Source organism: Oncorhynchus clarkii, chromosome 18, assembly GCF_045791955.1.
Source record: "Oncorhynchus clarkii lewisi isolate Uvic-CL-2024 chromosome 18, UVic_Ocla_1.0, whole genome shotgun sequence".
NCBI classification, from domain to species: Eukaryota; Metazoa; Chordata; class Actinopteri; order Salmoniformes; family Salmonidae; genus Oncorhynchus; species Oncorhynchus clarkii.
This window is the reverse complement of record NC_092164.1, coordinates 39,125,621-39,149,051: the sequence shown is the minus strand read 5'-3', so window position 1 is coordinate 39,149,051 and position 23,431 is coordinate 39,125,621. Positions and strand designations below refer to the sequence as shown.

The 23,431-nt window shown below is 42.2% G+C and overlaps 1 protein-coding gene across 10 annotated transcripts; it reads left to right on the top strand.

Moving 5' to 3' along the window:
* The first annotated feature begins 891 nt into the window (after positions 1–891).
* Positions 892–23,431, top strand: LOC139373464 (retinoic acid receptor RXR-beta-A). 10 transcript variants are annotated; one of them, XM_071114002.1, is made up of 14 exons: positions 911–1,063; positions 1,531–1,675; positions 8,555–8,784; positions 10,499–10,525; positions 11,018–11,165; positions 11,847–12,026; positions 12,630–12,653; positions 14,249–14,409; positions 14,678–14,807; positions 15,046–15,178; positions 17,302–17,343; positions 17,947–18,038; positions 18,182–18,287; positions 18,384–19,819. In XM_071114002.1, the coding sequence occupies exons 2-14, from the start codon at positions 1,660–1,662 to the stop codon at positions 18,529–18,531; spliced, it is 1,437 nt and encodes a 478-aa protein (XP_070970103.1). In that variant the 5' UTR covers positions 911–1,063; positions 1,531–1,659; the 3' UTR covers positions 18,532–19,819. The 10 variants fall into 10 exon arrangements, with proteins under 10 accessions (XP_070970106.1, XP_070970108.1, XP_070970111.1 ...); XM_071114003.1 differs by having other exon boundaries at positions 932–1,075; XM_071114005.1 differs by lacking the exon at positions 10,499–10,525 and having other exon boundaries at positions 892–1,063; positions 18,384–23,431.

The window sequence follows — 23,431 nt, the reverse complement described above, 5'->3', positions numbered from 1 at the left end:
GAACACAATTGCATTTTATCAATGGCAATTTGAATGCACAGAGATATCATGATGAGATCCTGAGGCCCATTGTCATGGCATTCATCTGCCGCCATCACCTCATGTTTCAGCATTATAATGCACAGCCCCATGTTGCAAGGATCTGTACACAATTCCTGGAAGCTGAAAATGTCCCAGTTCTTCCATGGCCTGCATACTCACCAGACATGTCACCCATTGAGCATGTTTGGGATGCTTTGGATCGACGTTTATGACAGCATGATCCAGTTCCCGCAACTTTGCACAGCCATTGAAGAGGAGTGGGACAACATTCCACAGGCCACAATCAAAAGCATGATCAACTCTATGCGAAGTAGATGTGTTACACTGTATGAGGCAAATGGTGGTCACACCAGATACTGACTGGTATGCTGATCCACGCCCCTCCTTTTTAAGGCATCTTGTGACTAACAGATGCATATCTGTATTCCCAGTCGTGAAATCCATAGATTAGGGACTAATGAATTTATTTCAAATGACTGATTTCCATATATGAACTGTAACATCTTGAAAATGGTGGCATATTGTGTTTATATTTGGGTTCTGTGTATTTAGAGTTGGGCCAACTTTTAGAATTTGGGATATTGTTCTAATTCAAGACGTTCAGTGACATAACATTGTTTAAATATTCCCCATGTAATGTTAATGGGGAACATGGCTGCATGTGGTAGTGTCATGTAAATGCATCATAATGCTCATTACAGACATTCAGTTTTATAGTTTAAAAAATATATATTCCCCATGTAATGTTAATTGGGAGCTAACATGGCTGCCATAAAATGTTGAAGTGGCATGTAAATGCATCGTAATGCAGAAACCTCTTCAAACGGTGCTGTTTTTGGTACGGTAGCTACTCCGTCAGCCATAGGCAGAAGGGCTGTACAGGGAAAGGGAGGGCTGACGGCGAGGCAAAGTGGGGAGAGAGGAGAGGAAGAACTTGGGGCCTGACCACCACATCTTTTCATGCGAACTCGGGGCCTGACCACCACATCTTTTCATGCGAAGAAACTGCACTGTCAAAAACGTTAGTAATTAGGTATAATTATTGTTGATGCATAGCATAGTTTGTTTTAGCGTTAACGTTATATCTTACTGTTGGGGTAATGTATAGCTAGAATGTTGAATTGTTTACAAACCAACTAACTTATCACTTGCGAGTTTTCTCTGGTCGGTTGTTGCACTACGATAGATAGCTAGGTTGCTAACTGCACAACTGATACAAATCGTCCTTCTACTTTCTGTGGCTGCACTGTCTATAGGCCACAATTTTGTTGACTCCGCGTTTGTCACAATCTAGGTAGCTAGTCATTTTAGATATATAACGTCAGCTAGCTAGGTAGTTTACGACATGCTTCTTCTTGGCCAAAATGCACACACACAAAAAAACAAATGAGAATGGATGCTTATGCCTCATGTTATGAAAACCGTGCCTGATGCCAAATGTTGACGTTTGCGTCTGTTATTTAATGAATTTCTCCCCATTTTTTTCAGTCCTGTTTTTGGTCATCCGAAAACGACTCTGGCCCGGGCCTCAGTCCGCGGTCTTGAGTTAGATAGCGGGGTGTGATTGAAGCACGTCTATCCGTGTCCCAGCACGTCTTTTACACCAAGGAGGTAATAATGGGTGACAGCAGAGGTAAGAGAATGCCACTGGTGTTTTCGAATGAATTTCGCTAACTATCAAGCCACTTCAGCATTTTGTTTTTTATGTTCCAGCTACAGTGGTCAACTATAGTTGGTGCATTAGAGATGCTTGTTAACAATATTTGCAATGGCTCAAGGCATAACACGTTACTAAGCTACCAAACTGAATAGCCTAGTTGGCTATAGCTACAAGGATCCACTCACAAATAACACCAAAAAACCACATCACCCCAGTTTTTGGTCTGATTACTACACACTTATTGGTATATACAGCTTGAAATGAATTGTGTAAATGTTCTTTACAAGCCATAATGTTTAATACAATCATTTGAAATGACTCCTCTACCAGTTAGTTTTCTGTGGTGTTGGACTTTCAGGTTGAAATTTGACACAAAATATCCACAGAAAGTATTGTTTACTCAACTGTTTAGAGCGGCAGTACTGAAGTTGACATTTCTATCACCTGGCACATGCTCAAAACCATGTCAACACCTGCTGACACCAGTACATCACTGGGACCTATCCAGGACATCTACTCAAAATGGTGCCTGAGGAAGGCCTGCAGCGGTCATCACACCCCAAACACGAGCTGTTCCCTCCCCTACCGTCGGGCAGATGGTATCGGAGCATGAGGTCTGATATCAAAAGGCTCAGACAGTTTCCATCTACATCCATCATCAGACTACTGAACACTTGAACTGGACTGACCACATGCACTGACTCTCCGCACCTTGGCGCACACACACACACACATCACAACTGCTGCTACCCGACTCTTATTATGATTGCTAGATACTGTATTATAATTATGCTAAAATGTTTATTCTACTCTACTGAGCCATTTACTTTTTTCATATTGTTATATTTTATTATTTCTTATTGTTATATTGCTAAGAAGTAAGCATTTTGTTGGACGTGTATACCATGTGTATCCCATACATACGACTAATAAAACTTGACTTCAGTTAGTTTGCCTGCGTTGCGTGCATGTACTTCCGTCTTGTGCACGTGCCTTTCGGTCATGAGCAAACACGCGATGCATGCATACTGAAGTCAGCAGGTATTTACATGGTTCTGCGCATGTGCGATGATAGAAACTTCAGTACAGGCGCTCTAAAAAGTCAGCTAAACAATACTTTCCTGTGGATAATTTGTTTCAAATTTTGACCAACGTGGTGTTGGGCAACCGGTAAGTAAGTAAGTAGCCTTGGCTTGTGCGATCCGGAACAGCTCATTAGGGTAGGAACCTATCTCTTGTTTCTGTAGCGCAAGGCAGCTTGATGTACAAGTACACGCCCTGGACAAGACGTTAGTCTATCGCAGGGCCTTACACGGAACCCAAACCGGCGGCGCCATTGTGCATCAATTTATTTTGTCCCCCCACACCAAACACGATCACGACACTCAGGTTAAAATATCAAAACAAACTCTGAACCAATTACATTAATTTGGGGACAGGTCGAAAAGCATTAAACATGTATGGCAATTTAGCTAGCTAGCTTGCACATGCTAGCTAATTTGGCCTATTTAGCTAGCTAATTTGTCCTGGGATATAAACATTGAGTTGTTATATTACCTGAAATGCACAAGGTCCTCTACTCCGACAATTAATCCACACATAAAACGGTCAACCGAATCGTTTCTAGTCATCTCTCCTCCTTCCAGGCCTTTTCATCTATGAACTTTTATGGTGATTGGCATCTAAACTTTCATAGTATTACCACGACGACCGGCAAAACAGTTCGTCTTTCAATCGCCCATGTGGGTATAACCAATGAGGAGATGGGAGAGGCAGGACTTGCAGCGCGATCTGCGTCAGAAATAGGAATTACTTCTAAAATAGAACTTTGCAATGCAGATGCGAGCGGCGTGGTCAGCCTGTTACTCCAAATCTATCCCCTTAATGCTGAGTGCCAAGCGGAGACGCATCAGATCCCATTTTTACAGTCTTTGGTATTACTTGGCCAGAGATTGAACTCACAACCTTCCAATCTCAGTGCGGACACTCTAACCACAAGGCCACTGAGTTGGTTATGGACAACGGGTAGAGTAAAATCAAATGTCATTTTATTAAACTTTCTGGCTTGTAAGGAACATTTACATGATTTTGCAATCATTAGTTTCAGGCTGTATATTCTAAAGGTCGACCGATTAATCAGATTGGCCGATTAGTTAGGGCAGAGTTCAAGTTTTTATAACAATCAGTAATCTGTATTTTTGGACACCGATCATGGCCGATTGCACTCCACGAGGAGACTGCGTGGCAGGCTGACAACCTGTTATGCGAGTGCAGCAAGGAGCCAAGGTAAGGTGCTAGCTAGCATTAAACGTATCTTATAAATAACAATCAATCTTAACATAATCACTAGTTAACTTCACATGGTTGCTGATATTACTAGTTTATCTAGCTTGTCCTGCGTTGCATGTAATCGATGCGGTGCCTGTTAATTTATCATTGAATCATAGCCTACTTTGCCAAACGGGTGATTTAACAAGCGCATTGGCGGAAAAAAAAGCGCTGTTGTTGCCCCAATGTGTACCTAACCATAAACATCAATGCCTTTCTTAAAATCAATACAGAAGTATATATTTCTAAACCTGCATATTTAGTTAAAAGAAATCCAGGTTAGCAGGCAATATTAAACTAGGGAAATTGTGTCACTTCTCTTGCGTTCATTGCACGCAGAGTCGGGGTATATGCAACAGTTTAGGCCCCCTGGCTTGTTGAGAACTAATTTTCCAGAATTTTACGTAATTATGACAAATCAAATTTTATTTGTCACATACACATGGTTAGCAGATGTTAATGCGAGTGTAGCGAAATGCTTGTGCTTCTAATTCCGACAAAGCAGTAATATCCAACGAGTAATCTAACCTAACAATTTCACAACTACCTTATACACACAAGTGTAAAGGAATGAATATGTACATAAAAAAAATATATGAATGAGTGATGGTATAGAACAGCATAGGCAAGATGCAGTGGATGGTATAGAGTTAGTACAGTATATACATTTGAGATGAGTAATGTAGGGTATGTAAACATTATATGAAGTGGCATTGTTTAAAGTGGCTAGTGATACATTTATTACATCAATATTTCCATTATTAAAGTGGCTGGAGTTGAGTCAGTATGTTGGCAGCAGCCACTCAATGTTAGTGATGGCTGTTTAACAGTCTGATGGCCTTGAGATAGAAGCTGTTTTTCAGTCTCTCCGTCCCTGCTTTGATGCACCTGTACTGACCTCGCCTTCTGGATGATAGCGGGGTGAACAGGCAGTGGCTCGGGTGGTTGTTGTCCTTGATGATCTTTTTGGCCTTCCTGTGACATCGGGTGGTGTAGGTGTCCTGGAGGGCAGGTAGTTTGCCCCCGGTGATGCGTAGCATTGAAGGTTGTGCAATGTAACAGGAATATTTAGACTTCTGGATGCCACCCGTTAGATAAAATACGGAACGGTTCCGTATTTCACTGAAAGGATAAACGTTTTGTTTTTGAAATGATAGTTTCCGGATTTGACCATATTAATGACTCAAGGCTCGTATTTCTGTGTGTTATTATGTTATAATTAAGTCTATGATTTGATAGAGCAGTCTGACTGAGCAGTGGTAGGCAGCAAAAGGCTTGCTGTGCTTCAAGCATTGAGCTGTTTATGACTTCAAGACTATCACCTCCCGAGATTAGGCTGGTGTAACCGATGTGAAATGGCTAGCTAGTTAGCGGGGTGCGCGCTAATAGCGTTTCAATCGGTGACATCACTCGCTCTGAGACCTTGGAGTAGTTGTTTCCCTTGCTCTGCAAGGGCCGCGGCTTTTGTGGAGCCATGGGTAACGATGCTTCGAGGGTGGCTGTTGTCGATGTGTTCCTTGTTCGAGCCCAGGCAGGGGCGAGGAGAGGGACGGAAGCTATACTGTTACACTGGCAATACTAAAGTGCCTATAAGAACATCCAATAGTCAAAGGTATATGAAATACAAATGGTATAGAGAGAAATAGTCCTATAATTTCTATAATAACTACAACCTAAAACTTCTTACCTGGGAATATTGATAACTCATGTTAAAAGAAACCACCTGATTTTTTTTTTCATGTTCTCATGTTCTGAGCGAGGAACTTAAACGTTAGCTTTTTTACATGGCACATATTGCACTTTTACACTTTGTTTTTGCATTATTTAACCAAATTGAGCATGTTTCATTATTTATTTGAGGCTAAATTTATTTTATTGATGTATTATATTAAGTTAAAATAAGTGTACATTCAGTATTGTTGTAATTGTCATTATTACAAATAAATAAATAAAAATAGCCGATTTTAATCGGTATCGGCGTTGAAAAATCATAATCGGTCGACCTCTAGTATATTCCAATTAATTGCTTATTACAGCCTGATTAATCAGACTATCCTACTTTATTCAACCCCCATCAAATGTAAAATTCTTGCTGCTCACCTTTAAGGCCCTTAAGGATGATTCACCTAAGTTACAAACCTGTGCAGCATGGGTGACCTACACATGTCAAGGAGACAGCTTGAATTTCCTTGTTTAAAACATAACTAAAGACCTACCCTTTCAAGCTAGCTTTTAATGTTTGATCGCCTAGTCTGCTTAAAGTCTTATGTTTTGTATTAGTATGTAATGGTTTGATGTATTGTGATTTGATTTGAAGTTTTCTTTCCTCTACTTTTTGATGTATTGTGGCTGTTTTCTTTTCTGCCTGGCATTGCCTTCAGAAAGTATCCCCCCTTGACTTTTTCCACATTTTGTGTTACACCCTGAATTTTAAACATTTATTTAAATTTAGATTTTGTGTCACTGATCTACACACAATAACCTATAATGTCAGTGGAATTTTGTATTTAGAAATGTTTACAAGTTAATACAAAATGAAAATCTGAAATGTCTTGAGTCAAGTATTCAACCCTTTTGTTATGGCAAGCCTAAATAAGAGTAAAAATGTGCTTAACAAGTCAAATAAGTTGCATGGACTCACTCTGTGTGAAATAATAGTGTTTAAGATGATTTTTAAATGACTACCCCATCTCTGTACCCCACAAATACAATTATCTGTTAGGTCCCTCAGTCGAGTAGTGAATTTCAAGCACAGATTCAACCACAATGACCAGGGAGGTTTTTCAATGCCTCACAAAGAAGGGCTCCTATTGGTAGATGGGGTATATAAAAAAAAACAGACATTGAAGGTCTCTTTTGATCCTGGTGCAGTTATTAATTTCACTTTGGATGGTGTATCATTACACCCAGCCACTAGGTATATACAGGCTCCCTTCCTAACTCAGTTGCCAGAGAGGAATACAACCGCTCAGGGATTTCACCATGAGGCCAACAATGCTTTTTAAATCAGTTACAAAGTTGAATGGCTATGATAGGAGAAAGGAGGTTTGATCAACAACATTGTAGTTACGCCACAATACTAACAAATGACAGTGAAAAAAGGGTAGCCTTTACAGAATAACATTTTTCCAAAACATGCATCCTGTTTGCAACAAGGCACTAAAGTAATACTGAAACAACAAAAAACAACCATTGTGTACCACTCTACATATTTTCAAGCATGGTGGTGGCTGCAACATGGGGCGGCAGGTGGCTTAGTGGTTAGAGCGTTGGACTAGTAACCGAAAAGGTTGCAAGATAAAATCCCCGAGCTGATAAAAATCTGTCGTTCTGCCCCTGAACAAGGCAGTTAACCCACTGTTCCTAGGCCGTCATTGAAAATAAGAATTTGTTCTTAACTGACTTGCCTAGTTAAATAAAGGTAAAATAAAATCAAAAATACTATGGGTATGTTTTTCATCGGCAAGGACTAGGTCGTTTTTTAGAATAAATAATAAATCTTAGAGGAAAACCTGGTTCAGTCTGCTTTCCACCAGACACTGGGAGACAAATTCACCTTTCAGTGGGACAATTGCCTAAAACACGAGGTTAAATATATAGACTGGAGTTGCTTACCAAGACGACATTGAATGTTGCTGTGTGGCCAAGTTACAGTTTTGACTTAAATCGGCTTAAATCTATGGCAAGACTTAAATGGTTGTCTAACAATGATTAACAATCAACTTGACACAGCCTGATTTAAAAATGTTTAAAGAATAATGGCCGAATATTGTACAGTCCAGGTGTGCAAAACTTTTAGAGACTTACCCAGAAAGACTCACAGCTGTAATTGCTGGCAAAGGTGATTCTAGCATGTATCGGCTTAGGGTGTTGAATACTTATCTAATCAAGATGTAGTGTTTTATTTATTTATATTAATACATTTTTCTACACTTCTACTTTGAGAACTTTTCTACTTCTACTTTGACATTAGAGTATTGTCTCCAGCCATTATCACCTTGGCTGCTGTAACTTCATTCACCTTAGTAGATAGGGGACATTCTACAAACACTTGTCTTACAACAATTAGCAGCTACACACTAGCTCACACTAGCTCAACCAGGTTAAAAAAACTCCAGTTTCATCTTATGTCAAATAGCTGTTTTGAGAAAAAAGTTGCTGTTAACTGCGGAGCTGCATTGATGCGCTGTCCCAAAGCCAGCCAGCCGCGAAAAGCATCCTTAGGGCAACCCCCGGTTCTGAGCCGTCTGCATGATCCTAAAGCCAGCTCTCTGATACCGCTACACTGCATTTGCCTTTTAATCGGGATTAGAATGATTTTAGTGGCCTATTTTTAAGTTGGTGTTGATCTAGGGTTTGCAACTGCCATACCCAATTGACACCCATGACCCCTGTAATAGGTAAGCACACACAAAACTAACTTCATTGTAGCTAGGGGAAATATCATTCATTTTTTTCTTAAACTTGAGTTGTTTGTACGGTGTCATCACTTTCTGGTATATAATCCCTGTTGTTTCTCACCAGATTCCCGCAGCCCAGACAGCTCCTCTGTGTCCTCCCCTCCCTCGGGCCAGCGCTCGCCACCCCTGACCCCCACAGCTGCTGCCATGACTTCTCTGCCTCCCGTCACTTCGGCCGTCAACAGCCCCATCAGCAGCATGGGCTCGCCCTTCTCTGTCATCAGCTCCTCCCTGGGGTCACCCTGCCTGCCCGGGACACCCTCGGTGGGCTACGGCCCCATCAGCAGCCCCCAGGTGAGACCCGAGTTCCAGACAGGTAGCTAACACTGTTCTGTTCTACCACTCTTCTCCTGCCTCATCTTTCACCTTTCAGGGCCATTCAGAGATGAGAAGTTGGCGCCATGGTCAATAAATTCTGCTTTACAGTAGTGGCCAGTGTGAACCAAGTGTGACTTCATAGGCTGCAGTCAACATGCGTGTATCTGCCAGTATCATCAGACTCAAGTGATTGGTTGAGAAGAGCATCACTAGTTGAGCTCACTTTTATTGTAAATAAACAATTGGCTGCTATTTTACGACCCCTAAAATGTGCAATATACTGTGATGTAGGTTATTGTTAAATAGTGATAGGTGAAAAATGAATAGTTAAATATAGGGATATAATTGTTGACGGTTAACATTGTTTGGGCAATAGCGCAATATTATTTTTGAGCTAGCTGTACCTGCATCAAAACTCTATTTTTCCTTTAAAGCTTGTTTTCCATATAATTTTTTAAATAGTGAGCAATATGTTTGGAACATCGAATCGCAATAAAATCGCAGTATCGAATCACAATACATATAGAATCGCAATACATATCGTGTTGGCACCTAAGCCTCGTGATAATATCGTATTGTGAGGTCTCTGGCAATTCCCAGCCTTATAGGTCAAGTGAAGTGGTGGATAACTACCAAAGGCAAACGTGAAACCATACATATCTAAATATTGTAAATCATTGATTCCTAAAAGTAGCACATTTTTTATCTGTGAAATCAACCACGAAACAGCATTATTTGGGTACTTTTTTAAACATGTTGCCCTTTTTCTTTGAATGCGTTCTGACTTTAAAAACCTAACAAAATATTAAATTAATTGAGTAATGATTAAATTATGACATTTTAGATCAAGGATGCCAGTGGATGAATCATTGGTTGCCCTCAAAACGACACATCAAAAGATCCAACTCCCCCTGTCCCATTCCTGCGTATGACTAGAAAATAGGGAACACATTCTGCAATATTTCAATGAAAGATATACAGTACCAGTCAAGGTTGGACACACCTACTCATTCAAAGGTTTTTCTTTACTGTAGATTGTAGAATAATAGTGAAAATATCAAAACTACGAAATAACACATGTGGTATCCGAAAATCATGTAGTAACCAAAAAAGTGTTAAACAAATCAACATGTGTTTTATATTCTTCAAATAGCCACGCTTTGCCTTGATGACAGCTTTGCACACTCTTGGTATTCTCTCAACCAGCTTCATGAGGTAGTCACCTGGAATGCATTTCAATGAACAGGTGTGTCTTGTTAATTTGTGAAATTTCTTTCCTTCTTAATGTGTTTGAGCCAATCAGTTATGTTGTGACAAACTAGGGTTGGTATACAGAAGACAGCCCTAGTTTTGATGTCTTCGCTATTATTTTAAAATAGTAAAACAAAAGAAAAACTCTGGAATGAGTAGGTGTGTCCAAACTTTTGACTAGTACTGTACATAAAATCCATCAATTCACATGCACAAAGTATAGTTTTTAAATCTACATTTAATTTATCTGCGTTTACGAACATTTTATGTAGATTTTTTTTCTTCTTCCAGGCGCAACATGATTGGTCCAAGGGGCTCGTAGTAGCAGCATAGTAGTGAATATCCTAACAAATACCCGTACTGTCCGTCCCTGAGTGTGCCCACCCATCCCTCTTTCTTTCCTCCCCTGCCCTCTACTTCATCCCTTTTAACTTCACAGATCAATATGTATACCAGGAGTGCAGAGGTAAGAACCCCCCCCCCCCCTTATTACCACCTCTACCTTTCTCCATATTGGTTTCATTTCCTCTATCTCCTCTCACATCAGATAGTCCTTTTCAGTGTTATTTCTCCTCCTCCCCCCCTTGCTTTTTCTCTTTCCTCAAACGTCCCCACGAATTAATCCGGCTATGAGGATGCCTTGAGACTTAACCTGCTTGAACAGGTGAGGGCGAGAAGTGCTCTGTAACCTCTATTGCTTTGACCGTGCGAACGGGTAACTGAATGTGACTTTAATACTGATCAACCAGCCCACTCAAAAAGATAGCTGGCAATATGTATGTGATTGTTGGATGCATGAAAGTACTGATGTTTTTTTGTCATGTTTCTTGAAATATGACAGCTCTGCAACTATGACTCCAAATAATCAAACTAAGGAGTGATGCGCTGTCAGTTCATGACACATCCTCCCCTCTCACTCTTGCCCATATCCCCTTCCCGCCTTTCTCTCTGCCTCCAGATCAACTCCACAGTGTCCATGTCGGGGCTGCACGCGGTCAGCAGCTCGGATGACGTGAAGCCTCCGTTCGGGCTGGGAGGTCACAGCCCAGGGGGCCCCATGCTCTCCCAAAAGCGCCTGTGTGCCATCTGTGGTGACCGCTCCTCCGGTAAGTCTAGGCCCAATCCCAAACTGGCCCCTAGACCCTATGCTCTTGTGGAGATCAGAGATTAATTGAATGGTGTATGCAATATGGCCAAAACCCCACCCTGTCTGTAAGACGGCAAGTTTAACTATATACTCTTCCATCTATTGGACAGACTGGGGGTTGATTTAGGGTCTGTGACGGGGGGGGGGGTGAGAGAGAAGCAGTAGTGCAATATGCTTTGTTTATTAAAGGATAGTTTTGTCTAAAATTCTACAGCCGTTGAATGAAACCCATAGATTTCCGCTGTGCATAGTGGGATCTACACAACATGGCATTGGCTACACGGACCTATAGCCTTTATGGTATGGAAACGTCATATAACCCTAGATTTGGGGATACCTTTCCGTAGTATAGAAAATTGTAAAAAATATAAGTTGCATAAAATGTTTAAAACACAGTAAGGAATTGTTTTTCATCTCTCCCTTGTCTGTACCAGTTCAGTTTCTCCTAAAAGGGACCGAAACACTTCCATGTATTTTCATTACCATCACACCCGAAGAACTATGCGCTCTATGCTTAGTGCCTGAAGGATTGAAAGGGGTTTGTTACTGATGTAACCTTCCCTCCTTTTCCTATACCCCTATTCCCTCTCTATTGTTGTCAATTTGCATTCCTCTTTCTTGTCATTTTCTCTCTCTATAGGTAAGCACTACGGAGTGCACAGCTGCGAGGGCTGCAAGGGTTTCTTCAAGCGCACGGTGCGCAAGGACCTGAGCTACACCTGCCGGGACAACAAGGACTGCCTGGTGGACAAGCGCCAGCGCAACCGCTGCCAGTACTGCCGCTACCAGAAGTGCCTGGCCTGTGGCATGAAGAGGGAAGGTAAGGCGGGAGCCTAGCAGTCTGCTGTCCTTAACTAGCATTCAATATGGCTCATTAAAAGGGCAATGCTATCACCAGGTAAGGCTTGAAATGGAGGGAGAGGCCGAGAGGGATGCAATTGGAGACATGAGGAGCGAGACCGCGACAAGACAGAAAGAGTGAGGGAGAGCTAGGATCCTTATTGAAATTGGGTATGACTTTTGCTACAGTAATAATGTAGAAGTAAGAGGGATGGGGCCCCTTGTGTCCCCTAACCCAAAGACCCCCACTCACCAACCGTCCTGTTGCCCTGCTGAAATAACACTGTTTCACATTGTTGCCGAAAAGATTGTATAGCCTACTTGCTATAAAACTATTTCCAATTGCTGTTTTTAAATCCACTGAAATAATCTATGTATAATAAAGATGTCTAAGAGCATTTAAGATGTTTTGAATATTGTAATGTGAATTTCTAAGGGGAGAGTATTGATTGTACTCAAAGGGGATGGAAAGAACGAGAAAGAGGTAGAGAGAGGGGGATGGAGAGCCTTGTAAACACTAACCCCTGCCCCCCTCTCTCTCCCCTCTTGTTTCCTCTCGTTTTCTCTCTCCCATCTTCTGTAGTGGTCCAAGATGAACGACAGAGATGTAAGGAGAATGGCATTCAATTAGTTGGTGGGGAATAGTGCAGAGTACTTGTTATGTGGTTTTATGTCAATGCTCAGAAAGGGACCATACCACACGGAAGACAGCGCTCTCTTGCCTACAACACTTTGAAACAATCATCCTTTTTCTAATGTTTGTGCATTTTTCAAATGTTTTATTTGGTCAATAGGTAAAACAACAATATTTAGTTGTTTTGTTGTGATGGTCCATTTTTGGGTGAGGTATGTTGCAGAATGTATTGGTATGAAACTCTAATTACCAGGCGCAATGTAAGTCTTAAGGCCCTGATATACTATAGTCATCGGGCGTACGACATTGCCATCAGCCGTTGAGGAAATGCTTCCTTTGAAATCAATGAAAGCTGCTTCGCGACCCTTGTTGCGCTCGCGTTGCGTCAAGTCCAATGGCAGCACCCAAGCTCAAGAATCACAAAGGTTCAATTCTTGACGCCGTGTTCATTCCGTCTTGTAAATTGGAATAATGAGAAATAAAGTTGATTTTGGTTGCATATAGCCTCCGCTATACACCACTGGTTATTTTACTTAGATTTCTGAAGTCAAGAAGCGACTACTTCTAGCTAGCTACGTTGACTAGCTAGGTTCACAATGTAAACAAAGGCAACTTGTGTAATTAGAGGATCATTTAGTACAACCACTACCAACAATTTAATGAGTACTTTAATGAAAACTGGACCAAAGCTATTGTACTTACGTATAATTGATGAATATGGTAAGGTATAGTAGGAGAAAATCGAGGAAAGATGTTCTTCCCCTCTGTTCCTCTCCGCTCTCAAAACAACATGCTCTGTGTAGCAGGTAGAACATCAGATTGGCACAATGCTAATAGCAATGTAACGCTTATCGTGGAGTTAGTGTTGCTGTTCTCAAAATCGCTGACATTGTGTAAAATCGTATTACCATAATACTACTGTGGTGTCAGGGGCTGATTCCACAGATGTCCCTGAATTCGCTGATAGTGGTGCACAGATGATTGGTATTGTGCCATTTTATGTGGTTTGGGGTGAACCTTATTGCCATAGGAGTAAACCTTATTGTGGGGTGATTCTAATAGGAACATTCTCTTGATGGCTGATGGGAATCAGATATCAGCCTTGGGGCCACAGGAAAGCAGCTTGCGAGCCTGATGTGGCCCCTAGGCCTTGAGTTTGAGACCCCTGGTGTGAAAGGTAAAAACATCTTTGTCGTTTGAACTAACCGGGAAATGTACATATCTGTGTATCTCCTTTTCCTCTACCTGTGTCATTCTTTACTTTCCTCATTTCACACTTCTCTCTTTCTCAACTTTCTTCTTTCTCTTTTCTTTTTTTATTTCCCCTCCTTTCTCTCTCACCTTTCTCTTTTTTTTCTTCACTTTTGCTTCCCATTTGCTCTCTCTCCATCTCATTTCCCTGTCCTGCTCTTTCTTTATCTTTTCCCCCTCCACCCTTCTCCCTCTGCTGCTCCCTACTTTCCCCTCTCCCCCCCCCCCCCTCCTGTGCCTCTTTCCTTCTCGCTCCCCGACTCTCTCGTCCCCTCCTTCCCTCTCTCCTTCCCTCTGCCCTTCCTGTGCCCCTGCAGCCGTGCAGGAAGAGCGCCAGAGGAACAAGGAGCGGGAAAGCGAGGTGGAGTCGACCAGTGCCATCAACGAGGAGATGCCCGTGGAAAAGATCCTAGAGGCAGAGATGGCCGTGGAACAGAAGACCGAGCTGCATGCCGATGGGAGCTCCGGGGACAGCTCGGTAAATGTGTGTGTGTGTGACCCACGTGTGTGTGACCCCCGCGACGCACACATACCAACTTCTCGTAGCACACATACCAACTTCTCTTACTCCACTGTCTATTATTATTTCTAGAGATTTGATTGTGCGACTGAGCCAACAATTTATTGTGATACAATATATTCTGAGATAACAGACCCGCTTAGTTTAAATGTGATCCTAAGGTCTCCAGTCTCTATTTTGTGCCCTATGTTGAAGCCAGTCTCTTTCCCTCTGTTTCTCTTTCCAGCCCAACGACCCGGTCACCAACATCTGCCAGGCTGCAGACAAGCAGCTGTTTACCCTGGTGGAGTGGGCCAAGAGGGTCCCCCACTTCTCTGAGCTGGCCCTGGACGACCAGGTCATCCTGCTACGTGCCGGTACGCTCAAAAAGCCTTCGCCTTTTCATGTTCGTCGGCACCAAAGGGAAGAAAGCTAACTGAAACAGGGAGGGACTACCTGGACATGTCCAATAAAACATAAAACATTTTTTAGTTGGAAAAAGTTTTTTGTCTTACACCCTAATTAATGAACACAGCCCTGCTCAGCTTTGACCTCATTAAATCCAAGCCGTTCACAGCCCTACATGGATAGGCTGATGACCCTGTCTCTCTCCAGGTTGGAACGAGCTGCTGATCGCTTCCTTCTCTCACCGCTCCATCAGTGTGAAGGACGGCATCCTATTGGCCACCGGCCTTCACGTGCACAGGAACAGCGCCCACAGTGCCGGCGTGGGAGCCATCTTCGACAGGTAACACCCGCATGTGCGATGGACCTCGGTGAAGCACATAGAAGCAACCTTTTACATGTTAATTTTCATCGAAAAGCTTATAAACTGCAGGCAGAAAGATTGAAAAAAAGGTGCCCCTGAATGATTTAAGCATTCTGCATTGTTTTTTCCATTAACAGTCAACACTTAATGTCTGGTGTTTTTGTAATGGCAGTTTATTTAATTTAATCATACACGCCGTCATATAAACACTTTACCATACATGTGTTTGTAGAACATAATTTTCAGTCATGGTCATGCCTGTTACAGTTATTATTCATTAAATGGCCATTTCTCTTTGGAGTCCAGATGAGTTTTTTGAAATGAGCTGAATAATTTTCCCGACTAAAGGGAGAATGGAGCACTTTCGGGTAGAGTTTGTGCATATAGTATGATTACATTTTGTGACGTTTTTGTTCATTTTGGACTACGGTGAGGATTTTTTTTTTTGTCTGTTCGAGCACCCAGCATTTTTTCTGGAGGCAAGCTGAAGTTCGGAGACAAAGTCTACGCCCTTTCATTGGTAATTGGTCAACAGTAGGGATTCTTCAGTAAAGTCTTTGTCATTCAACAAGAGACGACTTGTTTTCATGTACATTTTTCCATTGAAAATGCACCAAACATCTTAGTTAGATGTAAAATTGCGCGACTAACATCTATTCGGGCAAAAACGTCTAAATTAATGACAGATTTCTTGAGTTATCTTAGATTCATTTGGACTATTTTGAGGAAGTATACTGGCTACGGCGTCTCAAAATGGACAAACAGTACTATTGCACGCTTTTTCCTCGTTTTTCAAGCAAATGTATGCGAGCACACTCGTTCGGCTAGCTGAGAATAATGCAGCATGCCAGAACGCTGGGGGCTAATGCTTAATGTACTGTAGACGTCACTGTTGACTTCACTAGGATTACCCCCCCAACACAGCCACACACACACGGGGCACATTCATCTATTACATTTTACATTGGCAGATGTCAGTATTTTATTCAGTTGTGTAAAATAGCCTTTAATCAAGCGGCAAGGCACCTGTCTCGAGTAAAATCCTGCGCTCATCGCAGCTCTCAAGGAACAAGTGTGCCCACCCCAACTCAATAGGGTCGCCATATCACATGGTGTGAATTCATTGTTTATTACACAGTAATTACATTGTTATTAATAGTTCAGAAACTGCAAGACTCCCAATTCCCGCAGGAACTGAAGCATCTCTTGGATTAACTGGTTGCAGGCTTTTGTTTCAGATGCATCGTAATCTAGACATCCTTGCGTAAATGTGGTCCGCTGAATGTTTTTTTTTGTGTGTGTGAAATCTCTCAATTCTCATTTTGTATCCTCACGTGTTTTTTTTTCTTTTTCTTTTCTAAAAAAAACAACATTATTTTCTTTCATTCATTTATGATTTATGCCAAATCGATTTGATTAAGATGATTAAATCATATTACTGCATTGTTCCTGTTGACTATTTATTACACTCCTCTATTGGCTTATGCTTCTCTGCTCTTCTGTCATTGGCCCGTGCCAATACCCATAACCCTTTTGTGCTGATTTGGTTAAACCATTTACATGAAGGATTTTTTTTAAATGATCCGTACTTACCCAGGAAGTTTTATATGCTAATTATCGAGAGTACAGTGAAGTATGCCTAAAACGCTACGGTAGTGAAGATAAGCAGAGATCTTGGGTAATACTGTATAGAACTAGTTAAATAAAGGTTCATAAACATTTTTTTTTAACAAATTAAATAAAAAAATAACTATGTGCCCTATTTCAATCAGACCCAATATGAAAGTTTTCTCCTCTAAATCTTGTCTGTGCTCAAACGTCTCGGATCTATTTATTGCTGTGTTACATTGGCATATTTTTGTCATTCCTCAAGCTTTATTTCACGTAGTTTTAATGCTATCTAAAACATTTTCATCAGGCCAAGTCTCCATCAACAAGAGCCTGTAGCTTGTTACTCCCAGAAGTGGAACTGGGCACCAAAATGCAATGTAGAGTCTAACCTACCTGTTCCTCTGGGCCCAAACCAACGCAGGGGGGGACAATGTAATAACAATGTAACTGTGTAATAACATTGTAATAACACATTGTAATTGAATACACAGGGAGAGTGCGCACAATGCAGAGGTTGGAGCCATATTTGACAGGTAATGACATCACTACACGCCTACCTTCCCCTATCAACAACGAACACAAAACAAAACAAACAACGCCACAAAATAAACGCTTTTCTTGGCCCAGTTGTTGAGTGAGAGAATCTGGCAAAGAAAGTGCTGTAATTAGACCAGGTAAAAGAGCGGGTCGTGTGTATCTTGTCCGCTCGTGTTTCAGTGAGTGTTGTGTTCTGTTTCTCCTCTTTTCTGTCGTAGCGCAGGCTCGACTGGTCGCTGGCGCAGCGTCAACAAAACACCAGCTGCTAATTTCCTTCCCTTCATCTTCTTTCTGTCCTTATTGAATTGTTGCATTACCCGACATTTTGTGCGATGTGCAGTAGTTTGTAAATAAGAAAAGTGTGGTTTGGGCTTGGATGGAATTTATCGATTGTGTGGTTGTAGTGTAACGTTTAAATGCATAGTGTAAAGAGGATGTAGAACTTGTATCCCAGCCCCCCCTGCCCTTCTGTTAATTTCTCTATTTAACTGCTGCATCGTTGAGTGGAACTGTGGTGAACCCTAGAGAAGATGCTAACTCATCTCCTCCCGCTCTCTCGTCCCTCTGTCACACCTCCCCCTCCTCGACCCTGGTTGTAGAGTTCTCACGGAGCTGGTCAGTAAGATGAGAGACATGCAGATGGACAAGACAGAGCTCGGCTGCCTCCGAGCCATCATCCTCTTCAACCCAGGTAAATGATTTCCGCTCAAATAACGATCTGAGACAAGATAACGATTTTAAGCCGTTTCAGACCAGATATGGCATGATGTCAGGAAGAATCACATGTTAATTATTGTCATGTGCTATAGTGCCTGTGTTTGTTCCTGCATTCAGATGCCAAGGGCCTGTCCAGCCCCAGTGAAGTGGAATTGCTGAGGGAGAAGGTGTACGCATCGCTGGAGTCCTATTGTAAACAGAGATACCCCGACCAGCAGGGCAGGTACAAGAGAAACACAGACATACAATAGCACCTATCTGCACAATACTCCCACGTCACCGCCATGATTGACCTCACTCGTTCTCCCCATCGCCCCAGGTTCGCTAAGCTCCTCCTCCGGCTGCCAGCGCTGCGCTCCATTGGCCTGAAGTGCCTGGAGCACCTGTTTTTCTTCAAACTGATTGGCGACACCCCTATCGACACGTTCCTCATGGAGATGCTAGAGGCGCCCCACCAGCTCACCTAAGAACCAGGTTCTGCCCTGGTCCATTTTGCACCAGTGGTTCTAGTTCTGGCACCCTGGTTCTAGGGCTTCACCATGTCTGCTGGCTTTTATGTTCCGCTCACACCAACCCCACCCATAACCCCCCCCCCCATATGCTGTCAAACACACACATAATCAAATACTTTTTCACAGTAGGGGTTAAGACGCATTGAATTATCTCCTTTTTAACTGCATATACAAGTTTTAGCATGAGTTAGCCTTCAGCTTTGAGTGTCAACGCTTCTGCGAATCAAGGTAGACCTCTCAGCTTCTTGTGGGGTTTGTAGGTTATTCAGATACATTGCTGTGCGCATAGATATGACGAGTGGCTTACTCCGTCTTAGGCTTTACTCTTGGGTTTAACCCAAACACGTCATGATCAGGTGCGAAATATTTCAATCAACTGTCACCCAACTTCTATTGGTCGGGACACAGCCAACACCCTCTGTGTTCACTAATCCGAATGGTATTTGAATACTATGCTTTATTCATGCTTAAATGCTCTGAATTCATTCTGAAGTACTGTACTCTTAAAATGAGACCTTTTTAAGGCATTGAAATCCAAGGAGGGGGCACTTTGGTTGGCCCTTAAAGCTCACACCAGGCTTTCAAAGAGAGAAACTGACTTGTAAAGATGTGTTCTTTATTGCATTTTGCTGTTTGTTCTCTTTAAGTCCAAACAAGGGCCATTGGGCACAGGAAGTGCAACCTTGTTCAAGAGCACTGCGTTCATTGGTGCTGTTGTAGATGTTTCTTTTGTTTGACACCCTCTACTTTGCTAATGGTCATTTTTGCACTCTGTGAAACATTACTGTGTAAGTAAACATTTGTTGCAGAAACCTATCTTGCCCGTCTTTAAGAAACTGGGGCAACCACAAAGAATCTCTCCAGCTCTCATCATATGTCTTCTGAAGAGCCACGGTGTTAATGGCCGTGCTTCGTTCTGTGAAATGGCCATCCGGTCTAAGAAAGCCTTGATATCATTCGATATCTTGTTCCAGTGGTCTACTGTACCCCTACAATTCCCCTTCTGAATCCTCCGTTTGTGTCATTCAAGTGCTTGCAGCCTCTTTCCGTTAACTTTTTAACAATATGTAAATACGATGACACATCTACTCCTTCACTAGAGCACGACTGGGCAATCCCAATATGTGCATACAGTAGGGAAAACACGGGGTTAGCAAGCATGTTAGCACACAACAAAAAGTATTCCCCGATAGCAATATGAACAGATATTGTACACTTTCAATATGTACTGTAAAAAAAAAAATATATATATATATATATAATCGTAAAGGGTTTTACCCATAGACTGGATCTTAAGCTTGAAAAACCCACCTCGTTGTGACTGACTATTAGGTCTAGTTGTTGTGCTAGTAGTTTCGTCACTCTTGACGCGAATGGTATTCTATAGGGCTGCTGTGTCACGGGCAGGGCGATAGACCCCACGCCCTTAGCCTGCCCAGCCTGTGACAATACTTTGTGTTTTATTGTGGAGCTGATTGGTTGGCTTCAGCCGATGACCCTGCCAGCCATCTACCGTGACTCTATTGTGTGGTCTTACACAAACCTAAACAATAGGGGCCGATTCAGCTCCCTCATAACAGAACTAGCTGTCAACACATTACAAACTTTGAACTGAAATATTAAAAGAGCATCATTACACACAACGTGAGCAATATTGGCAGATGCATAACGATTGAGACCATATTGTGTGCATAGAAGGATTTAGATGTGTGGGTCGTTTTCTGAAGTATTTGGAGATTGGTGTTATTTACCTTTCAGAACAGAAATTAGGATGTAGAATAGAGAATGCTGTATCGCGTACTGGACAGAAGTCCAACTGTCCTAAAGTTGGGTGCTACACGACTCATGTGGTCTTACAATTATAGATGTGCTTGTTTACACCAGTGGAGGCTGGTGGTAGGCGTTATAGGAGGATGGGCTCATTGTAATGGCTGGAATGGAATTTATATTTGAGTCATTTTAGAAGACGCACTTAAACAGATCGACTTAGAGGAGCAATTAGGGTTAAGTGCCTTGCTCAAGGGCACATCGACAGAATTTTTCACCTAGTCGGCTCAGGGATTAGAACCAGCGACCTTTCGGTTACTGTCTTAACCGCTAAGCTACCTGCCGCCCGTTCAATAGAATGCTGTCAAACACGTTGTTTCCATGTGTTTGGTACCATTCCATTCCCTCCATTACAATGAGCCCGTCCTCCTATGGCTCCTCCCACCAATGCAAACACAGTACACAAGCAAAACGCCAAGAGTGTGCAAGTATACACCCTCCACCTTTTTTCCCCTCTTGAAACCGAGGTCTACTTATAATAGGATTCCCACTCGGCCGTACTCTTTTCAGCCGATCTCCTACATTGACTTGCAGTCAGGCCTTTCTGGCGGGAGAGGAACACCTCCCCCATGTAATGTGGATATGGAGGATGATACCTGTCTAACAGGGTGTCCTACTCCAAGCCTGTGAACAGGCCGTGGGGGGACTGTAGACCATTGACATGCCCGTCGGGTTTATGTACGTCTATACATGTGAACATGAATCAGTCGCTGCAGAATAAAAATGAACGAGTAGAACTCGAGATCAGTCTTAAGGAATTTAGTCCCACAGGGTAGAGTCTACTCTCTCTGTGTATCCCCAGTGTGAACCACAATCTTGTCACGATGTTGGCAACAACCCCTCGTGTAATTCCCTCTGGTTTTTTTTGTTGGAGCTTCCTCATTTGAATGTGAACGCATTTCAATCTCCCATTTCTTAACAGTAGAAAAGCCTGACCTTGAGGGACCCCACTTCAAGCCAAAATGAGTCTTTGACTCCAACATTCTAACAGTCTAATAAATTAATTTCATATATGATATTGGAAAAATAATATTTTGCTTGTGTTTTTGAAGGTCTTAGATAACAGAATGCCAAAAAAAAGTATTGTTTCAAAGAACAAAATAGCATTTTCATTAGTTTGTTACTGTAGGCTATTTTGTTTTCTCATGCTCAAGTGTAGAGCTCGTGGAACAGAGGTAATTATTGGAAAAGTGATATTTAGAAATCAGTCTTACCTGCATGTGACTCTGTAGGAGGATTTGAAAAAGTCACTTGGTCGCTCCGGAAAAATATATATCCTCTTTAAAACTGCTTATAACACAAAATGCTAACATGCGTGTGTTAAATAGACGTATTTAGGAAAAGTCCGACTGAGGGAGGCATGTCTTTAAAAATGGCAGAGCTATTTCAATTTCATATTTAGTCAAAATGACTCACTTGCCTCTTCTAGGGCTGTAACAGTACATTTTAAAGCGAATCCCTTGTTATGTTGTGTCTTGTCCTATAAAATTCAGTTTAGCTGTGAGCAGAGATACAGTATACGTATAACAGCCCTATAAGAATTCTACAGGTTCTATAAGCTAAGCATTTTCAGGTTGTTCAGGCAGACAGTTTATCAGAATTATTTTTAATTTTTTTTGAACTGCCTGTACACTGTTTATGTGCCTGTGTTGATTATGTCACTATGTCCACTGTGTACAATGAGGTCTTGGTCTGGTTATACCAGCAAGCTCGGGTGTGCTGCAGCATGGAAAGAGGTTTACAACAACACAGAAAGATGCACAGAAGAGCAGGGCGCAAGCGAAGTGGGGGCCTACATTTGCATACACGTTGCCTGGGCCCTTCTCTTCCCTTGCCAACCGAGTGCAGTGTCTCTTTGGTATTACTTGATGGCAGTGCTGCGGCGGTCTTCGCCCTTGGAGACAGACCGCCGGCGTGCAGCCCAAAGATGCGTGTCCCTCGTGACCGCGTGCACTCAAGGCAGACGCCTGGACCTTTTCATTACGTTCATTTATATTCAACTTACTTTTGAAAACACTTGCTTAAAAAAAACACAAACGCTTAAACTTTTGCATCCTGTGAAGCTGTCATGTGTTTGTATCTAGCGGGATGCAATACTTATTTAATAGACACCCTGGTGCAAAGGTCAACTCTATGATCAAAACACCCCATGCGATTGGTTGGTGCCACCCCTGTGATGACGTAACACTGCCGAACAGGTGTGAAGGCCAGCGTTGATGCTGTGCCACGCTGAGGTCCCGTGGATGACTGTTGAGTGTTCAGAGAACTCCCCTTTATAAGAAAGGTGCCACAGCAAGGGGGAGGGGCACTAGTCAGGGTGGTCCCTATGGTGATTTATACTGTGCATTGGTGCTTTTTTTGTGGCCAAGAGGGCATAGTTACAAGCTAGGAACGTGCACTGATAATTTGACTATTTGGATCACGGTTTTGTCTTCCGTGTCCAGCGCAAACAGGAGTGTGTTTACGTAGAGAAATATGCATTGGACACTGCCAGCAAAACTTGGCTTAAGCTGAGGAAAAAATTGGAGCCAATGCATAGATCCCAAAGGTGCGCGCTGAAGTCACGCCTCTGGATAGTGTCCCATTACGCGGATGAACTTGAGGGGAGGGCCAGCTCAACATGCTCAGAGGAGGAGAATGCGTTCAAAGTGGGATAAGTGCTTAGGGTGATAGACTCACTTGATCAGATTATGTTTTGTTGATCAAGAAAAGCTGTTTTCGTTAGATCTGGAGATTTCCTGTCGTTGATTCCCACCCAAATACACTGCTTCTCTGTTGTGCTTGACTCTTTCCTTTGACCGCGCGATTCATCTGTATTCAGGACTATTAAACACACGCAGGAACTGTTATATCACATGGGATTTTCAATTTCCTTTTTCTCATGTCTAGTTTTTTGTCATTTTATCTCTGACTCCAACATACATGTGGAAATGATTGACTGTTTTGGGGAAGGAAAGGCTTTTTTTTGTCATTTAATTTGGAATCTGTTTCTGTTGTATCATGTCCGAGTAAAGGTTTTAATACTGTA

Excerpts from the sequence above, each read along its gene's own strand:
- LOC139373464 (XM_071114002.1), top strand. Across the intron at positions 8,785-10,498 it reads GCCCCATCAGCAGCCCCCAG|ATCAATATGTATACCAGGAG; the intron begins GTGAGACCCGAG and ends TTAACTTCACAG. Across the intron at positions 18,288-18,383 it reads TACCCCGACCAGCAGGGCAG|GTTCGCTAAGCTCCTCCTCC; the intron begins GTACAAGAGAAA and ends CCATCGCCCCAG.